General features: G+C 38.7%; 1 protein-coding gene across 6 annotated transcripts in view; it reads left to right on the plus strand.

Moving 5' to 3' along the window:
- The window catches only part of sorcs1 (sortilin-related VPS10 domain containing receptor 1), a 144,961-nt gene that overhangs the window by 55,272 nt on the left and 64,617 nt on the right, over window positions 1-25,072 (plus strand). For all 6 annotated transcript variants that reach the window (XR_003295535.1, XM_026304253.1, XM_026304251.1 and 3 more), the window contains 2 exons: window positions 2,921-2,988; window positions 21,684-21,783. Coding sequence is in view for 5 of the 6 variants with exons in the window: in XM_026304253.1 (XP_026160038.1) it covers window positions 2,921-2,988; window positions 21,684-21,783 (168 nt within the window). In the remaining variant the exon portion in view is untranslated. The remainder of the gene's footprint in view (window positions 1-2,920; window positions 2,989-21,683; window positions 21,784-25,072) is intronic.

A 25,072-nucleotide genomic window follows, 5' to 3' on the forward strand; every position in this document is an offset into this window, starting at 1 on the left:
TGTATGTACATACACACAAACCATAAGGGGAAACTCACTGCTCCCTCACCTTCACCTACATGGACATCCAGACATTTACACTGACCCACACAGGTACGCAAGCACACAGGAGAGTGAGTGAGAGATGGTAAAAACATAATTATACCATTACTCTCACCTTCACCCCTCTCACAAATACTCACATACACACGTGCAGACTCCCAGCAGAAAATGGTGTTGAGATGTGACAGGACAGAGGCTTAAAAAAGAGATGGGAATACAGAGAACAGGAGAAGCTGCGTGGTGTGAGTGTGAATTCAGCCCCCAGCTGGACAGCTAAATGGACTTGGTCAGTCATTAGCATGCAAAGGTCTAGTCTGGACATGTAAGGTTATTCATCCCCCAGGCTCGATCACCCAACGCTGAAAACACCCAGCTATTTCCTCTTCACATTCCTGCTAATCAATGCGTTTTTACCAGTTGTTGTCCTAGTGGCTATTTTCTACAGCACATCCTCGACAACAGTCCAAAACCCAGCTACTAATAGGTCACCTGAGTGTACCGCACATTTTGATTGTTTTGGGGGCTACAGATGTTAGTACATACTTAATAAGCCTGATCACAGGAGCTCTAACCCCACAATATAATTCGTCTACCCAAGGTGCATCTGTTCTTTTTTACTCAGAGGAACCCCATGCTGGTGGAACTGTTTTACAAAGTCACACAAGTCAAACAGTGGATTGGCTGTTGCCTCAGTAACAGGAAGCAGAGGTATCAGACACAGCCAGACCATTTGACTGACACTGTTTATTTTACCCTACACACTGGGACATTTCCTTGTGCATCATTTGCCTTGTATATACAGCTTGTTTTTCCAACAGCAAAGTGATGAAGGTTAAGGATGTACTAGAAGAATCTCCTCTTCATCCACATTTAAGCATCCTTCTGCAAGCTGCACAGAAAAAAAATCAGACAAGCACATGCAGGGCAAGTCACTACAAAATATATGATTCTCACACAGGCTAACAAAATGAAACATAAGAGAATTAGGAACACTACATAACTGTAGCTATATTGAACTATATTAAACTGAAACTGCAGTATTGTCTGTGAACATCTTCTCTTCATCTTCTGTTTCTTCAGAATTTCATCCATTTCAAATGTAGTTCCACTCACAAACTAAATAGATTGTGAGTTTCTGCTTTACTTCTTTTATGCTTGAAGCAAAATCTGATGTTTCTTCCTCTGTTTCTCCTTGAAGACTTTTGCTGACCTACTTTCCTTCATCCTGTGCACCTTGAGGGTTTTAACAGAATAAGGAATATTTACAGTGAAGTATTTAGAATCAAGCTGACATGATTAAGTAACGAGTTTAGAACAATTAAGGAGAATTAAATGAAAAATGCAATTCACTGTATTATGCAGTCTTTAAACACTCACATATGGCTTAAGTATGTGGTTATATGGTTTCATTCTGGCAGAAATACATTTACATCTCTGTTTAAAACCACTCCATCCTACAGTGATCAATGTCACAAAATGATAATCAAAGTATTTATTTTGATAAAAAAAAGCAAAGTTTTAAGGATGCAGTAAAATAATAGAGATTATTAAATTTTCATGCCACTCTGCTACCACAACCCATATGCTAAGAAGTCAAGTTAAACATCTATCCATCTATTACCTATACATGCTTATTCCTATTTAGGGTCACAGGGATCTGCTGGAGCCTATCCCAGCTCTGTTTGGGTGAAAGGCAGGGGTAATTTAGAGTCACCAATCAACCTGACATACATGTTTTTGGACTGTGGGAGGAAACCGGAGTACTGGAGTACCACATATGCACAGGGAGAATATGCCAGCTCTTTCTTGCTGTGAGGCAACGGTGCTAACCACTCAGCCTAACATGCTGCCCAACAGTTAAACAGTTATCATAGATAGCAAAACAATGTAATCTACTCTTTCCTCTTTCTTACATTCTCTGCAGCTTAAAGATTTTTTTGAACACCAATTTTAGTTAATTACCTGCATGTGTATGAGATCAATTTGCTGGTCTTCTGAAAACATTTAGAAATAATAGTCTTAAATTTTTCAAAGACTGACAGGCAGCCAAAGAGTAGAAAGTCTCTAATTATTTATAATATTAATTTGATTACCAACAACACAATGAGAGCATAACATCAGATTAGATTTCCAAACACAGCTACGCATTTTACAGAATTAATGTGTAAATATTAAGGGGTGATCTGCCCAGGATGTACTCCGCCTCTCACCCAGTGTCAGCTGGGAATAGCTCCAGCCCACTGTGATCCTGAGATTGACTAAACCTGATCCTCGAGAGCTACTGTCCTACAGGTTTTCCAACTATCCCTTCCCTTCCAGTTTCTGATTGGTTGAATACACCTGATCCAGGTAATCAGGAGCGGGAAGGGCAGGGAAGACAAAGAGGACAGTAGCTCTTGAGGACCAGGGTTGGAGACCAGTGGTATAGAGATTGGATGGATAGATGAATGGATAGATGGATATTAAAGGGGAACTCCAATAATCAAAGCCTGTACAGTTTTATCAAGCTTTTGGGACTTCAGTGGGAGTGGCATGAAGTCTGAAGTGATATGACTTGAATGAGTATTGTGGGTAAACACAAAATGATGATAATTAAAAAATTGTGAGGGAGTGGACATAGAAAGAAGCGAGTTTATCAAACACCTTTAGTCTAGCCTAGCAGCTTGAGGCTACATTTTCTTAATATACTCCAATCAAAGACTGCACTGTTGGAGATTAAGTTGGATTGTGGGTAATGTAGACATTATAAACACTAGTATCAAGAATACAGGAATTTTTCTCCTTCCTGACAGTTTTACATTGATATGGTTTAGCCTGCTCACTAGACATTCAATCAGTATGCCTGTGAATTCATTGCAATACACGTCTTGTCTTGCAGGTGATTCTGATGCTGACCAAACTATTTGACTTCAACCTCAACAGTGTCACTGAGAGTTCATTATGGAGGTAAGCTTATTACACTACATGAATTTCTAGAGAAGCCTCAATCTGCTCAATCAGCTTAACACCATAACCTGGTCAGACTGTAAATAGGCCCTGTAGTGCAAAATAACTACAACTATATAACAACTTCACAAAACACTTATTTCATAAAACATCAAAACAAATAGAAAAAAAAACACAACATTCTAGAATAGGCAGGGACAACAGTGTTTAGTCATAATTGGGTAGAACCCAAGTCACTGAGCAAGAACAGGTGGCGCTATATGGAAGTAAAACCTTACTGATGTGCTGTCCATGGATGTTGATGCTAGTGAGTTAGTTTAATATTACCTCATTTTGTACAATCTTGCTGTGTTGTGCTTTGTAAAATGTTTTGTTTTAGGGAATTTTGTGTTTTACACAACATAGTGTTTTGTGAAATTATGTGATTTCTCAAATGTTATTATGTTTTATGTCATCTTGTTGAGGTTTCTGAAATGTCACTGTGTTTTGACACCTCAGAGGGTTGCTCAGAGCCACTGTAGTTTGCTGGTTGTATGTATTTCTGTTATTTTTAATCTTGTAGTTTGAAGTGCTCCCAGCTCTGCTCTGAGGATCAAATAACTCCAATCTCATGATATGAATTAATGAAACATTCAAAACTTCAAAAAAAGGCAACAGTCAAAGAATGATTTCTTAAATGACAAGCCTGGCTGTCCACAATTGCTTCAAATGTATGGGCATCAGAAATCTCTCACCTGAAAGTGACTAATCAGGCCCCTGCAGCCAGCAGTGCTATCCAGTAAATTACCTTGACTAGCCCTGAACACAGCACAGCTTTGCTTGGAACATCAGGCCAATTCCTGACTCTATTCTGATGTAATTTCAGTAGGTGCCTGCCTGGAAGAAACATGGCTGCATATGGATTGAAAGAAAGCCTTAACCAAAGTCTATCTGCAAATGTATCTATCATTATGAATTATTGCTTATAAAATGTAGGACCACAACACCTCTCTCTAGAAAAAATAAAAACAAGGAGAAATTTGGAAAAATCAGATATTACCAGTGAATGATATTCTTCCAACTAAATTAAATAAAAACAATGGTTGAATATGTCAGCTCTCTCAGATTTTTTAAATTAACCCTACTGTTATCTTCACATTGTGTATACACCCCGTGTCCTCTGGGTCAAAATTGACCCACCCTCACTAAAGATCTAAAACAAAGCAATTTCATTTCATTTTAAATTCTAAATCTATTTTGCATAAGAGTTTTCCCTTTTTACAGTGCAGACAGATTGCATTCTTTCAGTGTACATATGTTTTCTTTACCAAAGAAGAATTTTAACATTATTAATATTTCTTAATGTACTGCAAAGGTGGCAAATAATATTTTTTTAAAAATCAAGAAATAGTACCTGTATAGCCCAAAAACATATCACAAATGTGCAGAAACAGTTTTGAATGCAATTTACTGAAGGCACTTACAATAATAGTCAAACATAAACAAACAAGGCAATCTGAGAGGGCAACCACGACCACTACAAGAGAACAAGTGAATAACACAGGCCACTCCCTAAATACGTCCCCTATCAAACACACACAATCTCAATACCTCGCAGGGACAAGGTAATCAATGAGCACATGTAGGGCAGTAAGCAACTGTGTGCATGGACTTTGCAGATATATTTCCCACATTTGCAGCACACAGTATGTGTTTTACAGTCCTTCTTTGGTGGGCAGAACTGACATCTCTTCCTCTTACTTGCCCCAGCTGAGGGCAGTGGCAGTGACAGTGGCAGATCCAGCCACCTGAACAGCTGCAGAGGCTGCTGGAGCCTATGCCAGCTCTCTTTGGGTCAAAGGCAAGGGTTCACCCTGGACAGGTCACCAGTCCATCACAGGGCCACATAGAGACAAACAACCTCACACACTCACACTCACTCCTATGGGCAATTTAGAATCACCAATCAACCTCACATACATGTTTTTGGACTGTGGGAGGAAACCGGAGTACCTGGAGTAAACCCACACAAGCACAGGGAGAACACCACACCTGGAGTCATCTTTACGACATTTTGCGCTGACAACCTGCCCTGGCTGTCATATTGTAATAAGGACAATGTTATCTCTTGCTATCGTGACTGTGATTTCAACTGCTGGGTCAAAAATGACCAAAAGACAATCTTTGTACCCAAGTGGTGTACAGCTTCCATGGAAATATGAATAAAGGCATTTCCCTTTTGTTTCTTTTCCCTAATGTTGGGGACACTTAAGGAAAAGCCATAAAATGTCAAGTTGAAAAAACATTTAAGGGTTTTTTAAGTGGTTTTGAGTTTAAGTTTCATCTTCCTTTTGATCTTCTAACGTGTTAAACCTTTCAAGATCCAAAAGTCTGTGTTTGCCATGTTTTCTATTCAAACTGACCAGAATTGGTTTTAAACTCTAGTGGATTTTCTTGGTCAATCTAAGGAAATATTTAGCAGCTTATCAAGAAAAAGGTGAAAAGGGCTAAGTTTTTATCTGGTATTATTGCGAACAGTTCGCATTACTGGCGGTAGTAGCCCTTCCTCGTTAACGTCTGAACAATTATTGAAAATTTTCCTTGAGGAAAGTAATTGTTAGACAAAGGCTACCTGTTGTTGAGCCAGTTCTTTTTTAGGCATGTTCAGCATTCTTCAAGCAATTTTAACTTATTTTTTTTGTTGCATAAATTGAGGTCATTCATTATGTGTGGCTGAAAGAAAAAACTGTTTATAATCAATTACAGTCTTTTTCTGACACACATTTGATTTTAGAGAAATTCTAATTGGCTTTTAGAAAAGGTCACAGCACAGGGTCTGCTTTGCTGAAGGTTTATAATGATATTCTGCTGTCACTGGATAACAGGAAACCAGCATTACTTGCAATGTTAGATCTTACAACTGCCTTTGACACCACGGAGTCCTTATTTCCACCTGACCTCTATTTTGCTAGACTGCTTGAATGACGTTAGATCTTGGCTTGCGCAGAGTTTTTATATCTTTGAATGACTCCAAAAGTGAATACATACTCTTTGGTTCTTCATTTTATGGTAATTCAGAACCTCTTTTCAGGGCTGAGTGTTAAACATTTAGGGGTGACATTTGATAAGGAGAAAACAATTTATATTCTTATGTATATATTCATTCATTCAGTCTTTATTAAAGACACAAAGTACAAATGGTCCATAGCTCAGAAAGTATATCTATATATATGTAAGAGACGGTAGTTAATTCATGTGAAAGAGTTATGTGCCTTTAGTTTGGTAATTTCCTCTTTGGGTGGAAGTTTTATTTTGAAAGGAAGGTTGACAGTGGAGAAGCAAAAATGGAGAAAAAGCAAATGGTGCTTGAACGGAGGACAGACGTATGAATGAGCTAAAAAATAAACAAAAAGGAAAGGGTTTAGCTTCGGTCAGATTGGGGAGCAAGGTTTGTGAAGAATATTTGTTTCTAAAATGTATTTTATGTTGTGAAATGGACAAGTTATCGAACCACCATAACTTATTAGCATAACGTCCTTTTTTCTTTTTGCTATTTTTACTTTGTTCAGCTTTTACGTTGGTTTAAGACTGCAGAGGAAAATAAAGTAAAGTTACAAAACCAGCAGTTTTAGGCTTTCTTCTTCGACCGGATGCTACAATATATATATATATCGGGTCATCAAAGGGTCGGGGGTTCGAGTCCCGACCAGGGCATCACCAGTGTGGGCCCTCAGGCAAGATCCTTAATGCTATTGGCCATACTGCTTATTACAAATGAGTGATAGAGGGCTACTGGAACACAACACTCATAGATGAGGGCTAAGAATAGAGAACTGTTGGAATGCTACTACCTGAGTAACCCCAGGGGGAGGGGTTACATAAAGAGCATGTGAGACCTATGGAAACTTTGAAACCCACCATCTTGACTAGCGCTGAAACGACTAGTAGCTCAGTGTTCCAACGTCCAAAAACGGCAACTGCTATCACAACTAGAGATTGAAGAGAAACAACAAAAATGCCATGGCAAGAGGGAGCCAGGATGAGAGGTTGGGGGGAAACAACACCATCCCCACCCGAGATTGGGTACCAAGCAGCCACACGCTGAACACAAGAGCAGCTGACCTGAGATTGAAGATCATGAATAAGCTGGACACCTGGAAACTCCGCAGCAGGTTCGAGGGGACACTGACAGTCCTGATCCTGAAAGACCCCCAAAAGGGAGCAGTCCCATCCAACTACCGCCCGATAACCTGCCTCTTTACAACATGGAAGCTCGTGTCAGGCATCACAGTGACTAAGATGAATAAGCACAATACCTCATGTATTGAGCCATGTAAAAACACATGGCTCAATACATGAGGTATTCTGGGTCCCAGAAAGGAATGCGTAAGAACACCAGTGGAGCAAAACTTCAAGTACTGGTAGATAAAATAGTTACTCTAAAATGTAAGACCAGATAGACCAACCTGTGCACCACCTGGATTGACTACAAGAAAGCCTACGACTCACTGCCTCACACATGGATCCTGGAAATCTTGGAGCTATACAACATCAATAGGACTCTAAGAACCTTCATAAGGAACTCAATGGATCTGTGGAAAACGACCCCAGTGGCCAATCTCAAGCCGATTGCATGTCTCCATCAAGTGTGACATCAACCAAGGAGATGATCTGTCCATGTTGCTGTTCTACATAGGCCTGAACCCCCTCAGCCAGATCATCACTAAGACTGGCTTTTGGTACCGACTACAACATGGGGCAAACATCAACCACCTCCTATACATGAATGATACCAAGCTCTATGCTAGGAGTGTGCGAGACATCGACTCACTGATCCACACCACCAGGATATACAGCAACGACATTGGAATGTCATTCGGACTAGACAAGTGTGGTCAAATGATAACAAAGAGAGGGAAGGTTGTCAGGACTGAAGGAGTTGAACTTTCAGAAGGCAGCATAGCAGATATTGAGGGAAGCTGCAAGTACCTTGGAATCCCACAGGCAAATGGGAACCAAGAGGAAGCCGCAAGGAAAGTCAAGAAGAAACAGAAGAAAGACAAGTCCTAAGAAGTCAGCTATGGGAAGAACAAGGTCCAAGCCATCCACACGTACACCCTGCTGGTCATCAGATACCCCGCTGGCATAATAAGCGGGACAAAAGAGGACATAGAAGCCACTGATGTCAAGACAAGGAAGCTCCTCACAATGCATGTAGGGTTTCACCCCAAATCCATCACCCTGAGACTGTACACTAAGAGAAAGGAAGGTGGCCGATGACTGGTGAGCGTCACAGCCACGATCCAAGATGAAACAGCAAAGATCCATGAGTACATCAGGAAGATGACCCCAGGTGATGGAATACTTGAATATCTCCGGGAACAGAAGCCCGATGCAGAGGAAGAGGAGCAAGAACCATCATGGCAGGACAAACCCCTGCATGGTATGTACCACTGACACATAGAAGAAGTGGCTGATATCGAAAAGTCCTACCAGTGGCTAGAAAAAGCTGTGGCTGGCATATCGTACAGGAACATCTGTGCCGAGTATGGACTGGAGGTCCCTAGGTCAAAATGGGATACACCTCCAAAAGTGGTGGAGAATGACCGAGCTAAGATCCTGTGGGACTTCTAGATACAGACTGACAAACTGGTGATGGCTAACCAACCGGACATAGTAGTGGTGGACGAACAGCAGAAGAAAGCCGTAGCGGTAGATGTAGCAACATCAGAAATAAGGAACATGAGAAGCTTGAGAAATAGAAAGTGCTGAAAGAAGAACTAGAAAAGATGTTGAAGGTGAAGGCAACAGTGGTTCCTGTGGTAATTGGCAACCTCTGGGCTCCCCAAACTGAAATGGCTCCAACAGATCCCCTTTTACTGTGACAAACCCCTAAAACTCCCAGACGTCTGGCAGTGGACCCAAGATTGAGGAAGACACACACACATATATATTTATAAATATTAATACGTATAAAGGAACATACAGCAATGTAAAACTCACAGAGCTAATGTGAGGACAAACCAGAGCTTTTACAATGGCATTGAGTGTATTCACACTTCTGCACATCAATCTATCAATTAAATTACATACTACAGCCTCACTGGATCACACATCATAGTCAGCAAACATGTGGCTGGTGCTACAGTGTTTTGGGATTTTCAGTAGCAGCCACAGAGTCATTATATGCAACTGTAAGTCTCCGCAGGCTGTTCATTTTGTAACTGCACCATAGGTGCTTTAAAGAGTGTAGCTTTGACTTAAGCTGAGCACAGGCTAAACTTTCGAGCTTGTCCATATAATTTGCACTGCTGCCTGTACATGTCCCTGTCATCTGAGAGGTCACTGGTGACATAATAACCAAGGTATTTAATCTCATGTGTGACAATAAGAACACTGCAAGATGGATAGAAATCAGGAAATGTCAGCCTCTGATCCTGCTTAGTTCTTACAATCATGATGTAACTCTTTGTTGCATTACATTTCATATATTCCTAACCATAATGTAAACAGATTTTTAATAGCTGCTGCGGGCCTGCACTATAGGGACAGAAAATGACCAGGTCATCTGCATACATGAGACGGTTGATTCTACAATCTCCAATGAATCATTAAGCTGCATAGATAAATCAACCATTTAAATGTTGAACAGCAGAGGAGACAATATACCCCCCTGACGAACCCTGTTACTAACCCTGAAAGAAGACAAGAGTTGCCCCATTTTACCCTCATGGTCTGAGGTGAGTACCAGTAGATGAAGATTCTAATGAGGTATCTAGTCACGCCTTGTCATGGTAATTTGTTAAACAATGTACAGTATAAGTTACAAGACACACATGCCAGTTACTAATTTATAGATGAAGATGAAGTTTCAAAATGGCCAGTTTTTATATATAGCTTCAATAAAGGCATCATGGATTACAAAATAAGTATCTTAATTAAAAACAGCAGAAAAAAGATTTAGAAATAGTTACAGTTAGAGCAAAATCTAGAGCAAATCTAATTCCCAGTAGCTTTTTTGCAAACTCCAAGCAGGTTTTCATGTGTTTTGCATTGAGGAGAGACTAGCCATAAAGCCCACATCAGCCCAGATATTCTTGATGCTACAAAGGTCAGTGGGAATAGTGCAATATTACGTTAGTTAATTCAAATCATGAAAGGCTTAATGTTTGTTTTAATTCAATTCAAATCAATTCAGTTTATTTGTATAGTGCCAAATCACAATTCAATCATCTCAAGGCACTTTACAAAAAAGATAAACCCAACAAATCCCTTATGAGGAAGCACTTGGCAACAGTGGAGAGGAAAAACTCCCCTTAATGGAAGAAACCTCCAGCAGAACCAGGCTCAGTTTGGGGGGCCACTGCTTTGACCGGTTGGGGTGAGTGGTTGGAGGAGAGAGTAAAGAATAGCAATAATGAACAACAAACAGACACTGCTGGTTGGTGGGGCCAGTAACTGCAGCAATATACAGCTCCAGGACCAGGGACACCTGCAGAAGGTACAGGGAGAGAGAGAGAGCAGAGAGAGAGGGAGAGATTTTTAAAAGGAAAGCTACCATAGTGCATGTTATAGCTGTGCATGAAAAATTCACTACATAGGAGAAATATGATCTCTCTTGCTAGTTCCTGACAGGAACTAATCCTTAGCAAACTCTAGGTTGGCTAATAAACTTGGCCAGATTTCTAGAGATGAGAGCTGCACCATGCAAAGTGGGATGGACTGTCCCTTGCTAACCGACCAGGTTTTACCCAGAAAGTGGCCCAATTGTCTATGAAGCCCACATCATTTGCTGGACACCACCTAGATAGCCAGCGACGGAACGATGACATGTAGCCGCATGTCATCGTTCCATCACTGGTCAGATTGGGCAGGGGTCCAGAGAAAATTATGGAGTCCGACTTTGTTTTGGCAAAGTTACACACTGACTCAACATTAATTTTAGTGACCTCCAATTGGCGTAATCAGGTGTCATTGCTGCCAACATGAATAACAATTTTACCATATTTATGATTAGCCTCAGCCAGCTTCAAATTTGACTCAATGTTGCCCGCTCTGGCCCCAGGAATGCATTTGACTATAGTTGCTGGAGTCTCTAGCTTCATGTTTCTGATCATGGAATTGCCAGTTATCAGAGTCGGTTTCTCAGCAGGTGTGTCGCTGAGTGGGGAAAATAAGTTAGAAACGTGAACAGGCATGTGATGAGCCATGGGCTTCTGCTTAGGAGTATGTTTCCATCACCCAGGTGCTCGGGTTGCCCTTGTACCGCTTGGATCCACGCCTGCTAACGGGACAAGGCTAGCTGGCTTTGGTTCAATGGTGCGGAGCCGCGCCTCCAAATCAGTGATCCTCCAAAGCTACCAGAACCTTGCACTTATTACAAGTATCATTATCACTAAAGGAGGCAGAGGAATAAGTAAAGATGTGGTACACCGAGCAGGAGAGAGAGAGGGAGGGGGAGAAGCCATGCTACTCTGTTGCTAATCCGTACACGAGCTACACAGCACATCACGCTTGCGACAGGAAGTGAATTCTCTTACCAAGAAACAGCGTCACAGGGGTCAACCCCAATACTCCAAACAAAAAAAAAGGCAAATGAGATCATAGAATATCATTAAACTATGTTGACAAGAAGCTAATAAGCTAATGCTAACATTAGATATCTTCAGTATAATATAATAATGGTATTTTAAAAGAGCAAATTTAAAAACATTAATGCTATACGCTAAAAATGAAAATAAACTGAACGTAAACAGTATTAAGGCAACACTGTCTTCACCTTCTTCCAAAATGAATCTTAACTTTAAACTAACATTATGTTGTAAATTTTTGAGTGGCTGGCATTCAAATGTTTATTGAGTTGCGTTGTGTTCTTCCCAGTATGTCCTTCCACGATGTTTTATACTGAGTTTATACTGAGTTATGTTTTCTGATGTGCAGTTACTTGCCCCATCAACCTGCACAGTGTTTTATTTGTTGTTTATGGTTGCTCTTTTCTCTCTGCTCTATCCACTCACCCTAACTGGTCGAGGCAGATGGCCCCCAAAACTGAGCCTGTTTCTTCCTTTAAATTTTGTTTTTGTAAAGTGCCTTGAGATGATTGTATTGTGATTTGGTAACATACAGACAAAACGGAATTGAACTGAATTGAATTGAAAGAGAGTGTTTCCTCTCTACCATCTCTAACTGCTTGCTCATAGGGCACTTGTTGGGTTTTTGTAAAGTGCCTTGAGAGGACTGTATTGTGATTTGGTGCGATACAATTTATTTGAGCTGAACTGAAAACAGGTAGTGGATGAATAGTTTTATTTGATGAAAAAATAAAAGCTTCTGGGAAAAACTTGTTTACCATTACCATTTATGTTTGATTACTTGATTGAAAAATATGTAACATTTTGTGAATTCATGGGGAGACTGCAGTGCTGTATTTGTTAACAATCAAAAATGGCAAAAAAACCTACTTTAGGACCTGTATATAGTAACTAATAAGTTCTGTGTGCGGACCAGTAGGTTAAGCATACTTCGACATTCAAGACTGCCTTCCTATAAACGAACTAGTCTATATGTTGCTTGTATCAGCAAGTTATTATGACCTCTAGTGACAATAGGAATTATGACTACTGTAGACTATTTTTAAAGCTTTCACTACTTTTTGGAAGCTTTATTTTTCAAGCTGTAATGAGAAAAAATCATGTGTCTGTGTGTCTCATTAAGTCTTAAGTCAGATTGATTGCGGTGAAATAGAAGATCACATAAAACTCTACACAGGGTACCTGTGATGATAACAGCTTAATAAAATCAGCAGTCCTGAGGCTACAGTATGATCATAATATGCCAGTCAAAATTTACTCACAATGCATATGTAGAGTGTCCAGGAAAGTAAACAGCACTGTTAGTTTGAATAAATCTGCGACTGAAAGTGAAGCAATATCTGTTCCTGCCATATGATGAACATAAACATAGTAAAAATGGGTGTGTCAGGGCTGTGGGTGATGTTTCCGCCTAAAGAGAACTGATAATGCAATAGTTAATGCAAATTCTAATGTAGTGTAAAAAGTAATAGTTTTGCTCAAAACCTGCTTTTCATTATATCATGTCCACGGCTTTATCATACAGATTGCTCCATATCTTTACATATCTCACTATTACATGATTAGTAAAATTATCAGAGTTAGTTATTAAGGTTAGAAGGTGTTTTTCTGAACGATGGGCAGATGTAGTTACGTGTTTTCCTAATTTTCCTTTTCTGTCATGCCGTTTCTTCTGGACCTTACAGCTGTGGATCATAGAATCCTCATCCATTGCCATACTCAATTTGCAGGTTTTGTGGCCCTTGGAGTACTACTTAATTGATAAGGAGTTTTTCTGCTTGACTGGGGATTAGTGCTCGTGCTCTGCGGAGTACTGCTTTATGCTTTATTTGCTCCCTTTTTCTGTCTTTGCATTGTTACGCAGACAATCTCCAAATTTACCTGAATGATGTTTCATTCCACCCTTTGCTGACTAATTTGGGATGTCAAAGCATGGTTGTTTCAATATTTCCTGGTATTCAATGAAAGCAAAACTAAATGCATTTTGCTTAGCAAATTAGTGTAACATATGCTGTCGGACACAGAGGTAAGTGATGTCAACCAAGTCTCTTAATAAACACTGATACTTAACTGGCAGGAAAGGAAAATATAGGGAACTGGAAAGAGGAGAGTCATAGTCGTTGCTATGCGTGTGGGCGTAAGGTCCATGTCGTGTTTACGAGATCGGACAAGGAGAGGAGTGTGGGGAGTGCTTTTATGCGTGGCTGTGGTAATGAGGTGCTGGTGATCGTGGTAAGGACTCAGGTGAAGCGGATTGTGTTGATTGTCTGAGGAGGGAGCCTGGCCGAACCGTGTCAATTAGATGGTTCCACAGACTATGACCTTAATCTTAAAACATAAGGTAAACGCATCATTCACTGTCATTATCACTGTCAAACCTGAAACTACATATTAATTAGACTTTTATTTCTTAATTGGATCTTGAGAAGGTTATCAATGCTTTGATCAGCTCACAGCTATTTCTTTTTTGTCTTCAGCTTGTGCAAAATGCTGCTGCCTATTTTTTAACTAATTCAGCAAAACATGACAATGTCCTGTTGTTGGTTTTGGTCATTGGCTTCCTTTTTTATTTAGGATTGATTTAAAAAAAAATAAAAACTTTAAAGCCTTAAATAGTCTTACCCTTTCATATCTAATGGACTATCAGGCTTCTTTGTGTTACCAGCTAGCACCTACCAAGGACACACACATGCTGGGGTGAATGTGCACGTGCTGTCAATACTCCCAGGTTATGGAACACCTTTTCTCTTCAGATTCATGTTATTATTGTAATAACGACCTATAAGCATAAATTAAAAACATATCTTTTTAGCTTGGGCTTCAGCTCCAGTAGATGTCTGTCACCAATACCGTTTTAAAATTTGCATAGTGCATGTGTTATGTGTTTCTTATTAACTGTTTTTATTGTCTTGAACTTTTGGTGTTTATATTGTTATGATATGTAAAGCACATTGATCATCTTGTTGTTGTATCTTGTAGCACAATATAAATAAATCTTACTTTGATTTGATTTGATATGATTTTTATCCTGTGCTACTGGGACAGCATCAAGGGAAGAGTAGTAAAACTGCATGAATACTTATTGTTACTTGCTGACTTTTCTGGCATAATCCATGCAGATTATTTAAATGCATTACCATTATAATACAACAAATTTTAACACTTGTTTGCATGCACCACTAAAACACCATGACAATACTTACACTTCTGGAGGATTTTAGAAAATTTTCATATAGTTGTTGCTAATTTGTCTCAAACCAAACCAAACTAACAATACTATCTCTGAACCGCTCTGGTAGATTTTTTATATAGTAATCTCGACAGGTTAATTTGACTATTGGCTGATGTAGAGGTTCCTTTGCTTGAGGAAATATTTCCAGTTGCTCTCCTCCACCATGAAGGAAAATGAAAGCAGGTTCACAGAGCAAACAATGTGTAGTTTCCCACACAACCTGCCCCAAGGCTTAAGCCCGCACCCACAGTGGTAGCAAATGTACCATTATATGATACCTCATAGAGACCCAAGTGGGGCTATTGCTTGATGTCCCTGATGATACCACATTACCCTCGTAATGGTGCATCTACTGCTGATGTTTCACACATTGTGCTATAAATCTGATGTCTTGGAAAAACAGAGTTTCTAGTAATGGATGGATGATTAAAGGTGCATGTGGATAAGCTGACAGATTGACAGAAATACAGATGAGTGAACAGATTACATACATTTTGAGAGAGAGAAGAGGATAATGAAAGTGGTGAACATTAGTGGGCAATTTACAGACAGGAGAAAGGCATAGCCAAGATAGCCAATTATTGGTCTGCCAGAAATCCAGCACTCTTTAGAGAGCGCCTGAAGCTAAACTAGGCATTGCTGCTTGTTGTGGCCACAAACAGTAGCATGAGGTAACATCTTGAAACTTTTGTTTCTCAAAATAATGTGATTTAATGCGAGCATGCATTGTCAACCTCTGTTATTGATTTATTTGTTTTAGTTTCTTCCAACACATACAGATTTAAGTTGACTGGTGACTCTAAATACATTGCCTGTGATCTATCTTTTTTAAGGTCAAACAAATATTGTGTTTCTTTTTGTAATCTTTATATCTGATAATTTTTTGTCATTGTGACCTTTTTAAATGTTGGATTCATTTGCATGGGAGCCCTGTGATAGAGTGGTTTTCTGTCCAGGGAATAACCTGGAGTTTGATTAGACAATTACTAAATGATGGCAGATGTATTAGATGTAATTATGCAACTGTCAATACATACAATACATTAAAAAGTAAAAATAAATAATACATGTCAAACTGATCATGACTAGTTTTATCATTTAATATATTTTAAGCTGTTATATTTTCATTATGAATGCCTTCTTTAATTTCACAAATTTGAAAGATGAAGGTCGTATTATAGACTGGCAATGCTAGAAGATGCAGACCCTGGAAGGAAGTATGGTATACACAATCACAACTCAGTCATATTTCTGCATATATGACAACAGATTTTCCCAGTGAGTATCTTGTCTGTTAGGGATGTTCTTATACAGTTTTCAACCTTACATCTTAGAACACACTCTGGCCTAATGCAGCTTTAAAAATGGAAGTGTGCCACTAAAGCAGAGGGACAGGAATATATATGATCAAAAAGGATTGTGGACTGGGAGAGAGGGAGGGAAGGGTATGATTTAGCATGGTACTCCGAAGATATACTGTAGCATGCTGAGTGTTTCATAAATTCATCCTGGAACACTCAGCACAGCTGCCATTTGTCCAGTGTTTCAAGCAGTGCTGGTGTTTTCGTCACACTAATGCAGTAAGTCACGTCATGTTAACTATCCGAGATGCATGCAGCTCTCATCCTTAAAACTGTAATTAATCAAATTCCCCACGGAGGGTAAAGGATATATTGTAGCTGTCTATCAATGCATAGTGGACTGTGGGAGTTTTAATTGAAACTCTATCTAATACGTGACCATAGATATAATTTTAACCTTTTTTCAAATAAAATGAAATGGAGGGCTGAATGCAAGAGGTTTTATGCTCTAAGTTAATTTGTGTATCTATGTGAATCGGAAGATTTAATAGGCAATAGCTCAATTGTTCTTCGAGCATATGCAGAATACATTTTTCTTACTGAGCCATATCACTGTGATAGAACTGAAATTGTTCAGTGTTTGTAAAATTTTTCATCAACTGTCTGTCGACAGTGTGAAGTATTGGTTTGCCCATAGCCCTCTCAGCTCTGTAGACCTAAAAGCCTCAAAAAGGAAGAAATCACAGCACTATAGTCAATGCTGCATTTTACACCTACACTAAATAGCCTTATAGTAGCTGTTAGCATGGAGAACACGTTTCACTTAGTCAACATCATTGAGAAATTATAATTTTCCAATTAATGTAACTTTTATCTTCAAAAGATCTCAATTTGAGCTATTTTAATGGTTAATGTTGAAAGTTATAACAAAAATAAATCACTGGCAAATGATTACATCACATACTGCACTTGGAGGAGCTGATCAATACTTTCATGATGTCATTGTCCAATGGTCCTCAGTACTGATGATACTGGAATCAGTCAGGAAAGATTTGTCATGTGCCATTGTTGGCTTAACCATAGACACCAGCCTGTGAAAAATCTCAAAGGGCTTGTAAATGAGGCAAAATTGTGTTCTTTATTTTCATGGCTTTTTGTAAACTTGTGCTCAAGAAACTCTCAACCCTTCAAACAAGGGCATTAGTCTGGATTTAACAGCTACATGGAAAAATGGTGGAGAAAAAAAAAAAACCATCAGTCGATGTTGAGTGATTGCTTCATTTGAAGTTGCACAAGGCATTCTGCAGCATTTTTAAAATTTGCATGCTTTGGGCTTTTTCTCAATCTCCATGTGAAATTAGAATAGCTCCTTGATTGAGCCTCAGGCTGCTCAAAATAAATTAGACCTGACAGCTCAGATAAGTTTCTAACTTTTGTAGATAGTCTGAAATGCTAAATTTCAACAGAACACAAATTTTGCATTTGCACTTAAACTAACATTTGAATATTACAGCACTCACTCAAAGATGGTCTTGATTTACGTAGCTGATCTATCACGCTTTTCTATGTAAATGAGGTTTACTCTTATGAACTGACTGCCCAGCTGTCATGTTAGACAAAACCTGATCCAAGTCTGAATGTGTTGAGATGAAGTGAACCTGCATATAGAATTCTAATAAGGGAAAAGAAGAGAATAAGGTCAAATAAGGTCAAATGTGACACAGTATCCCTTTAATAAATTTATCAAACCCACTCAAAATTTAGTATTATGTCTGGTTAAGATAAAGATAATTTTTTGGATCTCCAGGCAAACTTTAAATGAATGAATGAATCAATGAATGCATTTATTTATTGTTTTATTTATTAGATGCCTGAGCAGATTTTTGTCAAGTAATAATTTTATAGTGCTTTGGAACAAAGTTGCACAGTCTCCTGAAAGCTACATTTGGAACACATTTTCTCTGTGAGATTAACCACAAAAACATTTGAGACTGTATGAAACTATATCCACATAAGAAGCTTGTTTTTAGCTAGTAAGTGTGTGCAGATGAGTGATTGTTATTAGCTTCAGTCATCCACAACAGCTTTTAATCTTAACATTGGACACCCTCTTCAGCTCATTGAAATCGCATGAACAGGTTGTATCTGAATCCTTGACTTTGAAAGCTTGTATTTTCATGCAGTCATTGTTCAGGACCATGCTGCTGCAAACTAACCACAAACCTCTTTGTGTGCATCAAACTCAAATTCAACTCAACTGTAATCTTAACTGTCAGGCTACATGATTACAATCTGTCGGGTGTCATAAACAGATAGGAGTATTACACTAGACACAGTTCACAGTGAAAGATGTAAAATAACAGTTCACTGTACATTTTGGACCGCTCAGCAGGTAAATGCATCATTGCCCTGTTTCCAACTGCATTTTCACAGTCCTAAATAATTATAAGCAAAGCACATCAATTAGAAGTATGTCAATAGATTACATTTTTTGATGGGTTGCTACATCAATTTATATAATATAATGTAAGTCTGACATTAATTACATAGCCAAAACTGTCAATGTCGTCATAATTCAGCCATATTCATATTCATATTTATAGTTCCAATACAAGGCAAAATTGTACATGTAGAGAAACACTGTAAGTTACAAAACCAGCAATAAAATAAAAACTGAACATAACAGTATGGGATACAGGACAAGGTTCACGCTTCACCGCTAAAATAAATTTTCCCACAAATGCCTTATAAATACATATTAAGATGTACAGTTCTCCACTAACTGCAGAGATGGCCAGCTCACTCTCTTGTACACAGGTTTTAAATATTAAATCAAATCAATATTAATATCAAATTATGATAATCATGTTGAATTTGATGTCAACACCGTGTTTAAAATATGTTGGGACAAGAGCATGTTTACCAGTGTCTTGCATCAACACTTTTTTTTTACAACACTAAATGTCTATGGAACCAGTTGCTTTAGTTCTGTACTTATCATTCAGCATTAATGGTGCCTTCAGTGATGTTCAGGTTACCTATGCCATGTGCACTAATGCACCCGCACACCATCACATACACTGGCTTTTGAACTGTGCTCTTATAATGAGCTGAGTGGTCCTTCTCCCCTTTAACCTGGAGGCTGTGGCGTCCATGTTTTTCATAAAGAATTTCATATTTCTACCTGTCCATCTACAGGACAGTTCTCCACTTTGCCTCCGTCCATCTTCAGTGAGAAGGAGTTCCTGAGTTGACAGTCATTTCCACTACAGACGTCTGTCTGTTTTGATGCAGTATTGCCTGAGGGCCTGAAGACCACAGCCATTCAGCACTGGTTTTGTCCCAGAGATTTCTCTGGATTCCTTGAATCTTTAAATATGACTGAATTTCCCTATGGGGATTAGTAATCTTATCATCATCATCAACATCATCAGACAATTATAAACTGTAGTTAACAGTATATTATTCTTAAATTGTCATTAATGGAGTGGTAAATCCTGCCCAATCCTAACTCCTGAAAGATTTGACCTCTTTAGGATGCTCTTTTTAAACCCAGTCATGATAGTGACCTGTTGCCAATTACCCTGACTCAAGCTGTGAGATGTTCCACCAGGTGTACACAACATTTCCAATCTTTTGTTGACACCGTACTAACTTTTAAAAACATGTTTTTCAGAGTAGGTTTATATAAACAAAAATATATACAGAAACTTTATTAATGTGAACACTGTTACTGCTAATAAACGAAAATAGAAAGAAAGAAGCTTTCAAAATTGTTTTTTTTTTTTTTTGATTTCCATGTATCCCAACAATTTTGGAAACACAATTATAATACAACACATCTTGGTGAGGCTAGTATGGAATTAATATACAGCCGTACAATACAGACAAGATTGTAGGTTCCAGCAGCTCCTGTCTGTCCACTAGAGAAATGTTTTTTTAGCTTTTGTTTGCAAAGTATTTGTAGGATGTTAGATACATTAAAAAACAGTTGGCAAATGTCTTTTATGGAAGGGTTTCCACAAAAGTTTGGAACCTGGCTGCGGGGATTTGCATCAATTAACGTAGCCACAAGAGCATTAGTGAGGTCTGTGTCAGATGGGGTTCAATTCAGACTAGTTAGGTTCCTCCATGCCAAACTGGAAAAAAAAACATTTCTGTTTCACAAACATTTCTGTATGTGCCTAATCTCTTCATGGGGGTATTGTCATGATGTAACAAAAAAAGCATATTGTTGGAAGAACGTGAATATCTAAAATATTATTGGTTTGTTGAAAGGGATGAAGTCACAGAGAATTATCACCTGAATCTGCAGTGACACTCATCTTTACAATTTTATAGTGAGTTTCAGCTCATTATTGAGTCTGTAAATGTAGTGTTTTGATTCACTTTCACTGCTCCCATAGTGACCTTTTCAGATTTAAAAAACTACAGCAGATACAAACAGTAAGAGACCAGCTGATGAACATCAGCTAAAGGGTCAGATATTTCCTCTGAGTTGGATCGTGGTAGTTGGTACATAGTGTGGATCAGAAAGGACTCTGCATAAGAGTGAACATTTGACTGGCATTAGCTTGCAGGCCAGAAACATGCTGCTCCACAACAGCTTGATGTAAGCAAGTAAGTGACTGTAAATAGGTGTCCATATCACCTTAACAAGTAATGATATGTCAGTTTTTAGTTCAAATCTTCCTGCCCCAAACTGGCCCAAACATTGTACGTTGCAGGTTTATGTAACTCATACATATGAGAAACCATATTGGGTAGAACAAATGAAATACAAGAATACACTAGTATTCACTACACTACCCTCATTTTTCTTCTGAACAAATTTGAAAGAAAGTAACTGCGATAAATATAATAAAATGTGCTAAAATTCACTCTAAAAATGTCTGATGTTTAATATAGAGTTTAGAAAAAATGTGTGCTTACATTTTCCATTTCTGTGGCACAAAATAACTAATTTAGCTAATTTTTTATAACTTCTCTATGCATCTGTATTTTCTCCACATGTTCATCTCTCCCTTGTAGTCTTCTTGTCAAACTATTTTCTGTAATATTCCTCCAATGAGTTAAACTTTTAAACTGTAGTTTCCTGTGTTATATTATAGTTGTTTATATTTCTACACAAATGCAACCAAAACCTTGTTTGGTGTGTGGTTATTGTATCTGTCAGGTATGCTATATGATGTTGTGTATTGTTGTATAAGGGATAAATATTTAAAGCATATTCAGAAAGACTAAATGTGTGTGAATGTGGACACCATGTATATGAGCACAGCTGTTGATGTGTATGGTAAGCTAAAAATTCACTTTTCTAATGTAGGTAACTATTTAATATTCAGCTATATCTCAGGTTTCAGGATTTCTGTTTGGGTGCATCATAAATACAGCAGCTAAAGCTGCCACACAGTGACCATAATGATATAGCCTCTGTACTCCTGCTGGGGTTCATGTTGCTGCATTTAGCACAAAAGGGACTTAATTACGTCAGTGCTCTTACCCCCTCTCACACTAAATTCTCAAGGGGGGCTTTTAATTGCAACAAGTAATTCATCAAGTGTTCATCAGACCTTTTTGATTAAATTTCAGGTCAACCGACTATGGAGCAACGTACCAGAAGCTGAATGAAAAAGTTGGAGCGAAGACAATACTCAGTTATTTGTATGTGAGCCCAAACAACAAGAGGAAGGTAATGTTCTTCTTTTATAATCTTATATCCTTTGAATTTGATAACTGTCATCTAAAAATAATATAAAAATAATATTTTTAACATTTAAAAAAAATCCTCTTTACCATTGTTCTGATACAATGTGCAAAGTCAAATACAGGTAGACATTTTGATGGTGCCATTGAAATCTCTGAAATGCTTTGTTCTCTGCTTGATGTATATCTCTTGTTTTGTTGCTTTCTACACTGTCAGTAAGATGCATTGAACAGCAGTTCATTTATTATCATGTGGAATCCACCTAGACAGTTAGCTGACAGCAAAGAAAATATTCTCCAATTTCTAAAATGAATGGCTTGGCTAGATTTTCTTTTTTTTTTTTCCATTCTATCTTTCCAGAACTGAATCAATTATAAGCCTGCTGAAAAGGGGTAAAAGGCAAGGATATTATCATATTTGTGCCATTCCTTCAGGTTCTGCCCTTGTATTTTCCTGAGTTTGTATCAATTGATGATTACAACCATCTGTCTATGTTCATGTGGCAATTTCACCTCTCTCACTTAGCACAACTTTAATCGGGAAGGGTCATTTTCTTCGAGTTAATTATTGTCTGGTAATGAAGATGACAAGCAGTCCTCCCTCAGCTCAGAATCCCAGCTGCCCCTGGTCCAGTTAGGGGGTCTGCCAGTTTCTGTGACATCCCTGAATTCAGTAATATATGTCAAGCCCAGCCAATCAAACAGAGATAATGAGTGGAACTGAACATATAAAAAGCCACTTTGGTTACATAAATAATGGAATAATTTGTCAACAAAGAAAACATTATATACTGTGGTACCATACAATTTGCTGCCTCAGTACCAGTTCAACCCCATTATTATTAATCAGGAGCAAGATGAGTATCTATTTAGATAACATCAGCTTAAACATCTGGCTAACATGGTTGCTGTTATTATCTCTGACAGAAACAACTGAGTCTGCAGATTATTTGCTACAAGGACAGTGGATCTAATAAAATTATTTGGACATACTTTATTATTATGATCTGTAAAGAAAAAGTTTGTTATGGCCAGTCGCAGAGTCAGAGGTGTATGTGGGTGTGCATGTGTGTCCATGAGTGTGGTCGTGGTGGTAGTTTGTGTGGGTATTATTAGAAGAAAATCCATCCATCCATTATCTATACCTGCTTATTCCTTAATCAGGGTCATGGGGATCTGCCAGAGCCTATCCCAGCTCTCTTTCGGGTGGAAGGCAGGGGTACACCCTGGACAGGTCACCAGTCCATCACAGGGCCACATAGAGACACACAACCTCACTCCTATGGGCAATTTAGAGTCACCAATCAACCTAACATGCCTGTTTTTGGACTGTGGGAGGAAACCGGAGTACCACATAAGCACGGGGAGAACATGCACACAGGGAGAACATGAACACAGGGAGAACATGAATGCATGCAAACTCCACACAGAAAGGCCAGGTTGCAAACCCACGACCTTCTTGTTGTGAGGCAACAGTGCTAACCACTCATCCACCATGCTGCCCTAGAAGAAAATTACATTGCATTTTCTGTCAGTATGAAAGATTTTATACATACAAATATGCATTTTTTTAATTAAAGAGAAAATACCCTAAGTAGAAGGAAAGAAATTAAGCAAAATTTTAGGTCTCAAGATATCTTTAATTGTATGATCTTCTGGCAGCACATGATCAAAACATCCCATGTATTTTAGATTAGATTAGATTTAGATGCCATTTAGATTAGATGCCATTTCAAAGTGCTGACGTTTTGACGCATGTTAGTGCTCAAAGAAAAGCTACTTTTTATCAATTTACCTCCAGATCACCTGATTATGTATTATCTCTAGCCTTCATCCTTCACCTACTAGGTCGGCCCATTAATCACTAATATGGTGATTATCTGAGAAAATAGGCAAAATGCTTGAAAAAAATGTAATGTAATAATATCCACTGAGGTTGAGGATTAAATTTATTTTCATTAACAGAAGCATGTGATGTCTAAGAAAGTAGGTGCTTACGCAGTTTGCTGCTTCTGGCAGCAACACCAGCAGTGATATCCTTATTGTCAGGTTTGGCCAGAATCAGTTTTCCACAGACATCAACATGAATGCCTCAAGATGTTCTTGCATCATTGTACTTCGTAGACTGATTCTGATTCACTTCAAAGCAGGGAAAGACGGTTCACATGCCACTTGTGATGCAGGCAGTGTTAACAGCAGCTTGTAGGCAAGCCCAGTTCTCTTGTAGGCATCAGTGAAGAGGTTCAACTTGAGAAGCACCTTGTAGCAGTAGAGAAGGCAGGCTTTACTTGACAGTCTTCCTATCCCATTCAGACCCACTGTCACTGCCCTTCTGCACTGTATTAGCATCTGCTACTAATTGTTTCAGTGTTGTCCACTGTTTTCCGAGGCTTCAAAGTTCTGGTCGTAGTTGTTCCGCAGTGACATCATAATCAAATGTCAGCAAATGTGTTTATGCAGCTCTTCCATAGCTTCCGATGGAACTTGATCAAAGCCCCTTGGATGAAGAAATCAGAGATCAGTATACAATGTTGACGTTGCTGATCGATCAAACTGTTGTTCAGTGCTACTCATAATAGTGTCCACTAAGAAGCTGATGTAGCCTTATTTGTAGACAGTTTGTCATCAGTGGGACATCTATGCCATTTTATAGGAATGGACTCTTCCATAGCAAGATCTGCATCAGTTTCATCCTGAACAAACTTTGCAACTGAATCATGATAAGCTTAGAAGTCATCCCATAGCACCTGCATCTTCTCTAGCAAGTCATCGACAATCAGGTGCACAGTCAGTAGATCCAGCTGCACAGTTTGTAGATATTTGGACAGGGCTGTAGTGCAGGAGAAAACTGGCAGATATACTTGTACAGTGAGACTGTCAGTCTATCCCTTCACCTTGGCTGTTATGGCTGCTGCTGCTTGGATCTGGTCAGCAACTAGTATGGCATTTATAGTGATGATAATTAACATGAAAAGCTCCAGTTGTGTTGTTGAATGAACCAAAAACTCTTCAAGGTGGCATCCTTTAACCTCCATATAGTTTCTCAGATGGTTCCTGTTCATTTCACAGTAGTGGAATGTTGAATCCAGATTCCTGAAATAATACTGCAATGTCATTGTCTAGTGAGAACAGTGATGCACTAGTCACCACAAGACTTGTAGCTTCAATCACAACAAATTTAACACATATGCGGCACATTTTAATATTTAGCAGGGAATCCCTGGGGGTGGCAGCATGGGTTTTCTGTGACTATTTTTTTCAGCTTTTTTTTTTTT

The sequence above is a fragment of the Mastacembelus armatus genome, chromosome 1, assembly GCF_900324485.2.
Source record: "Mastacembelus armatus chromosome 1, fMasArm1.2, whole genome shotgun sequence".
In the NCBI taxonomy this organism is placed as follows: domain Eukaryota; kingdom Metazoa; phylum Chordata; class Actinopteri; order Synbranchiformes; family Mastacembelidae; genus Mastacembelus; species Mastacembelus armatus.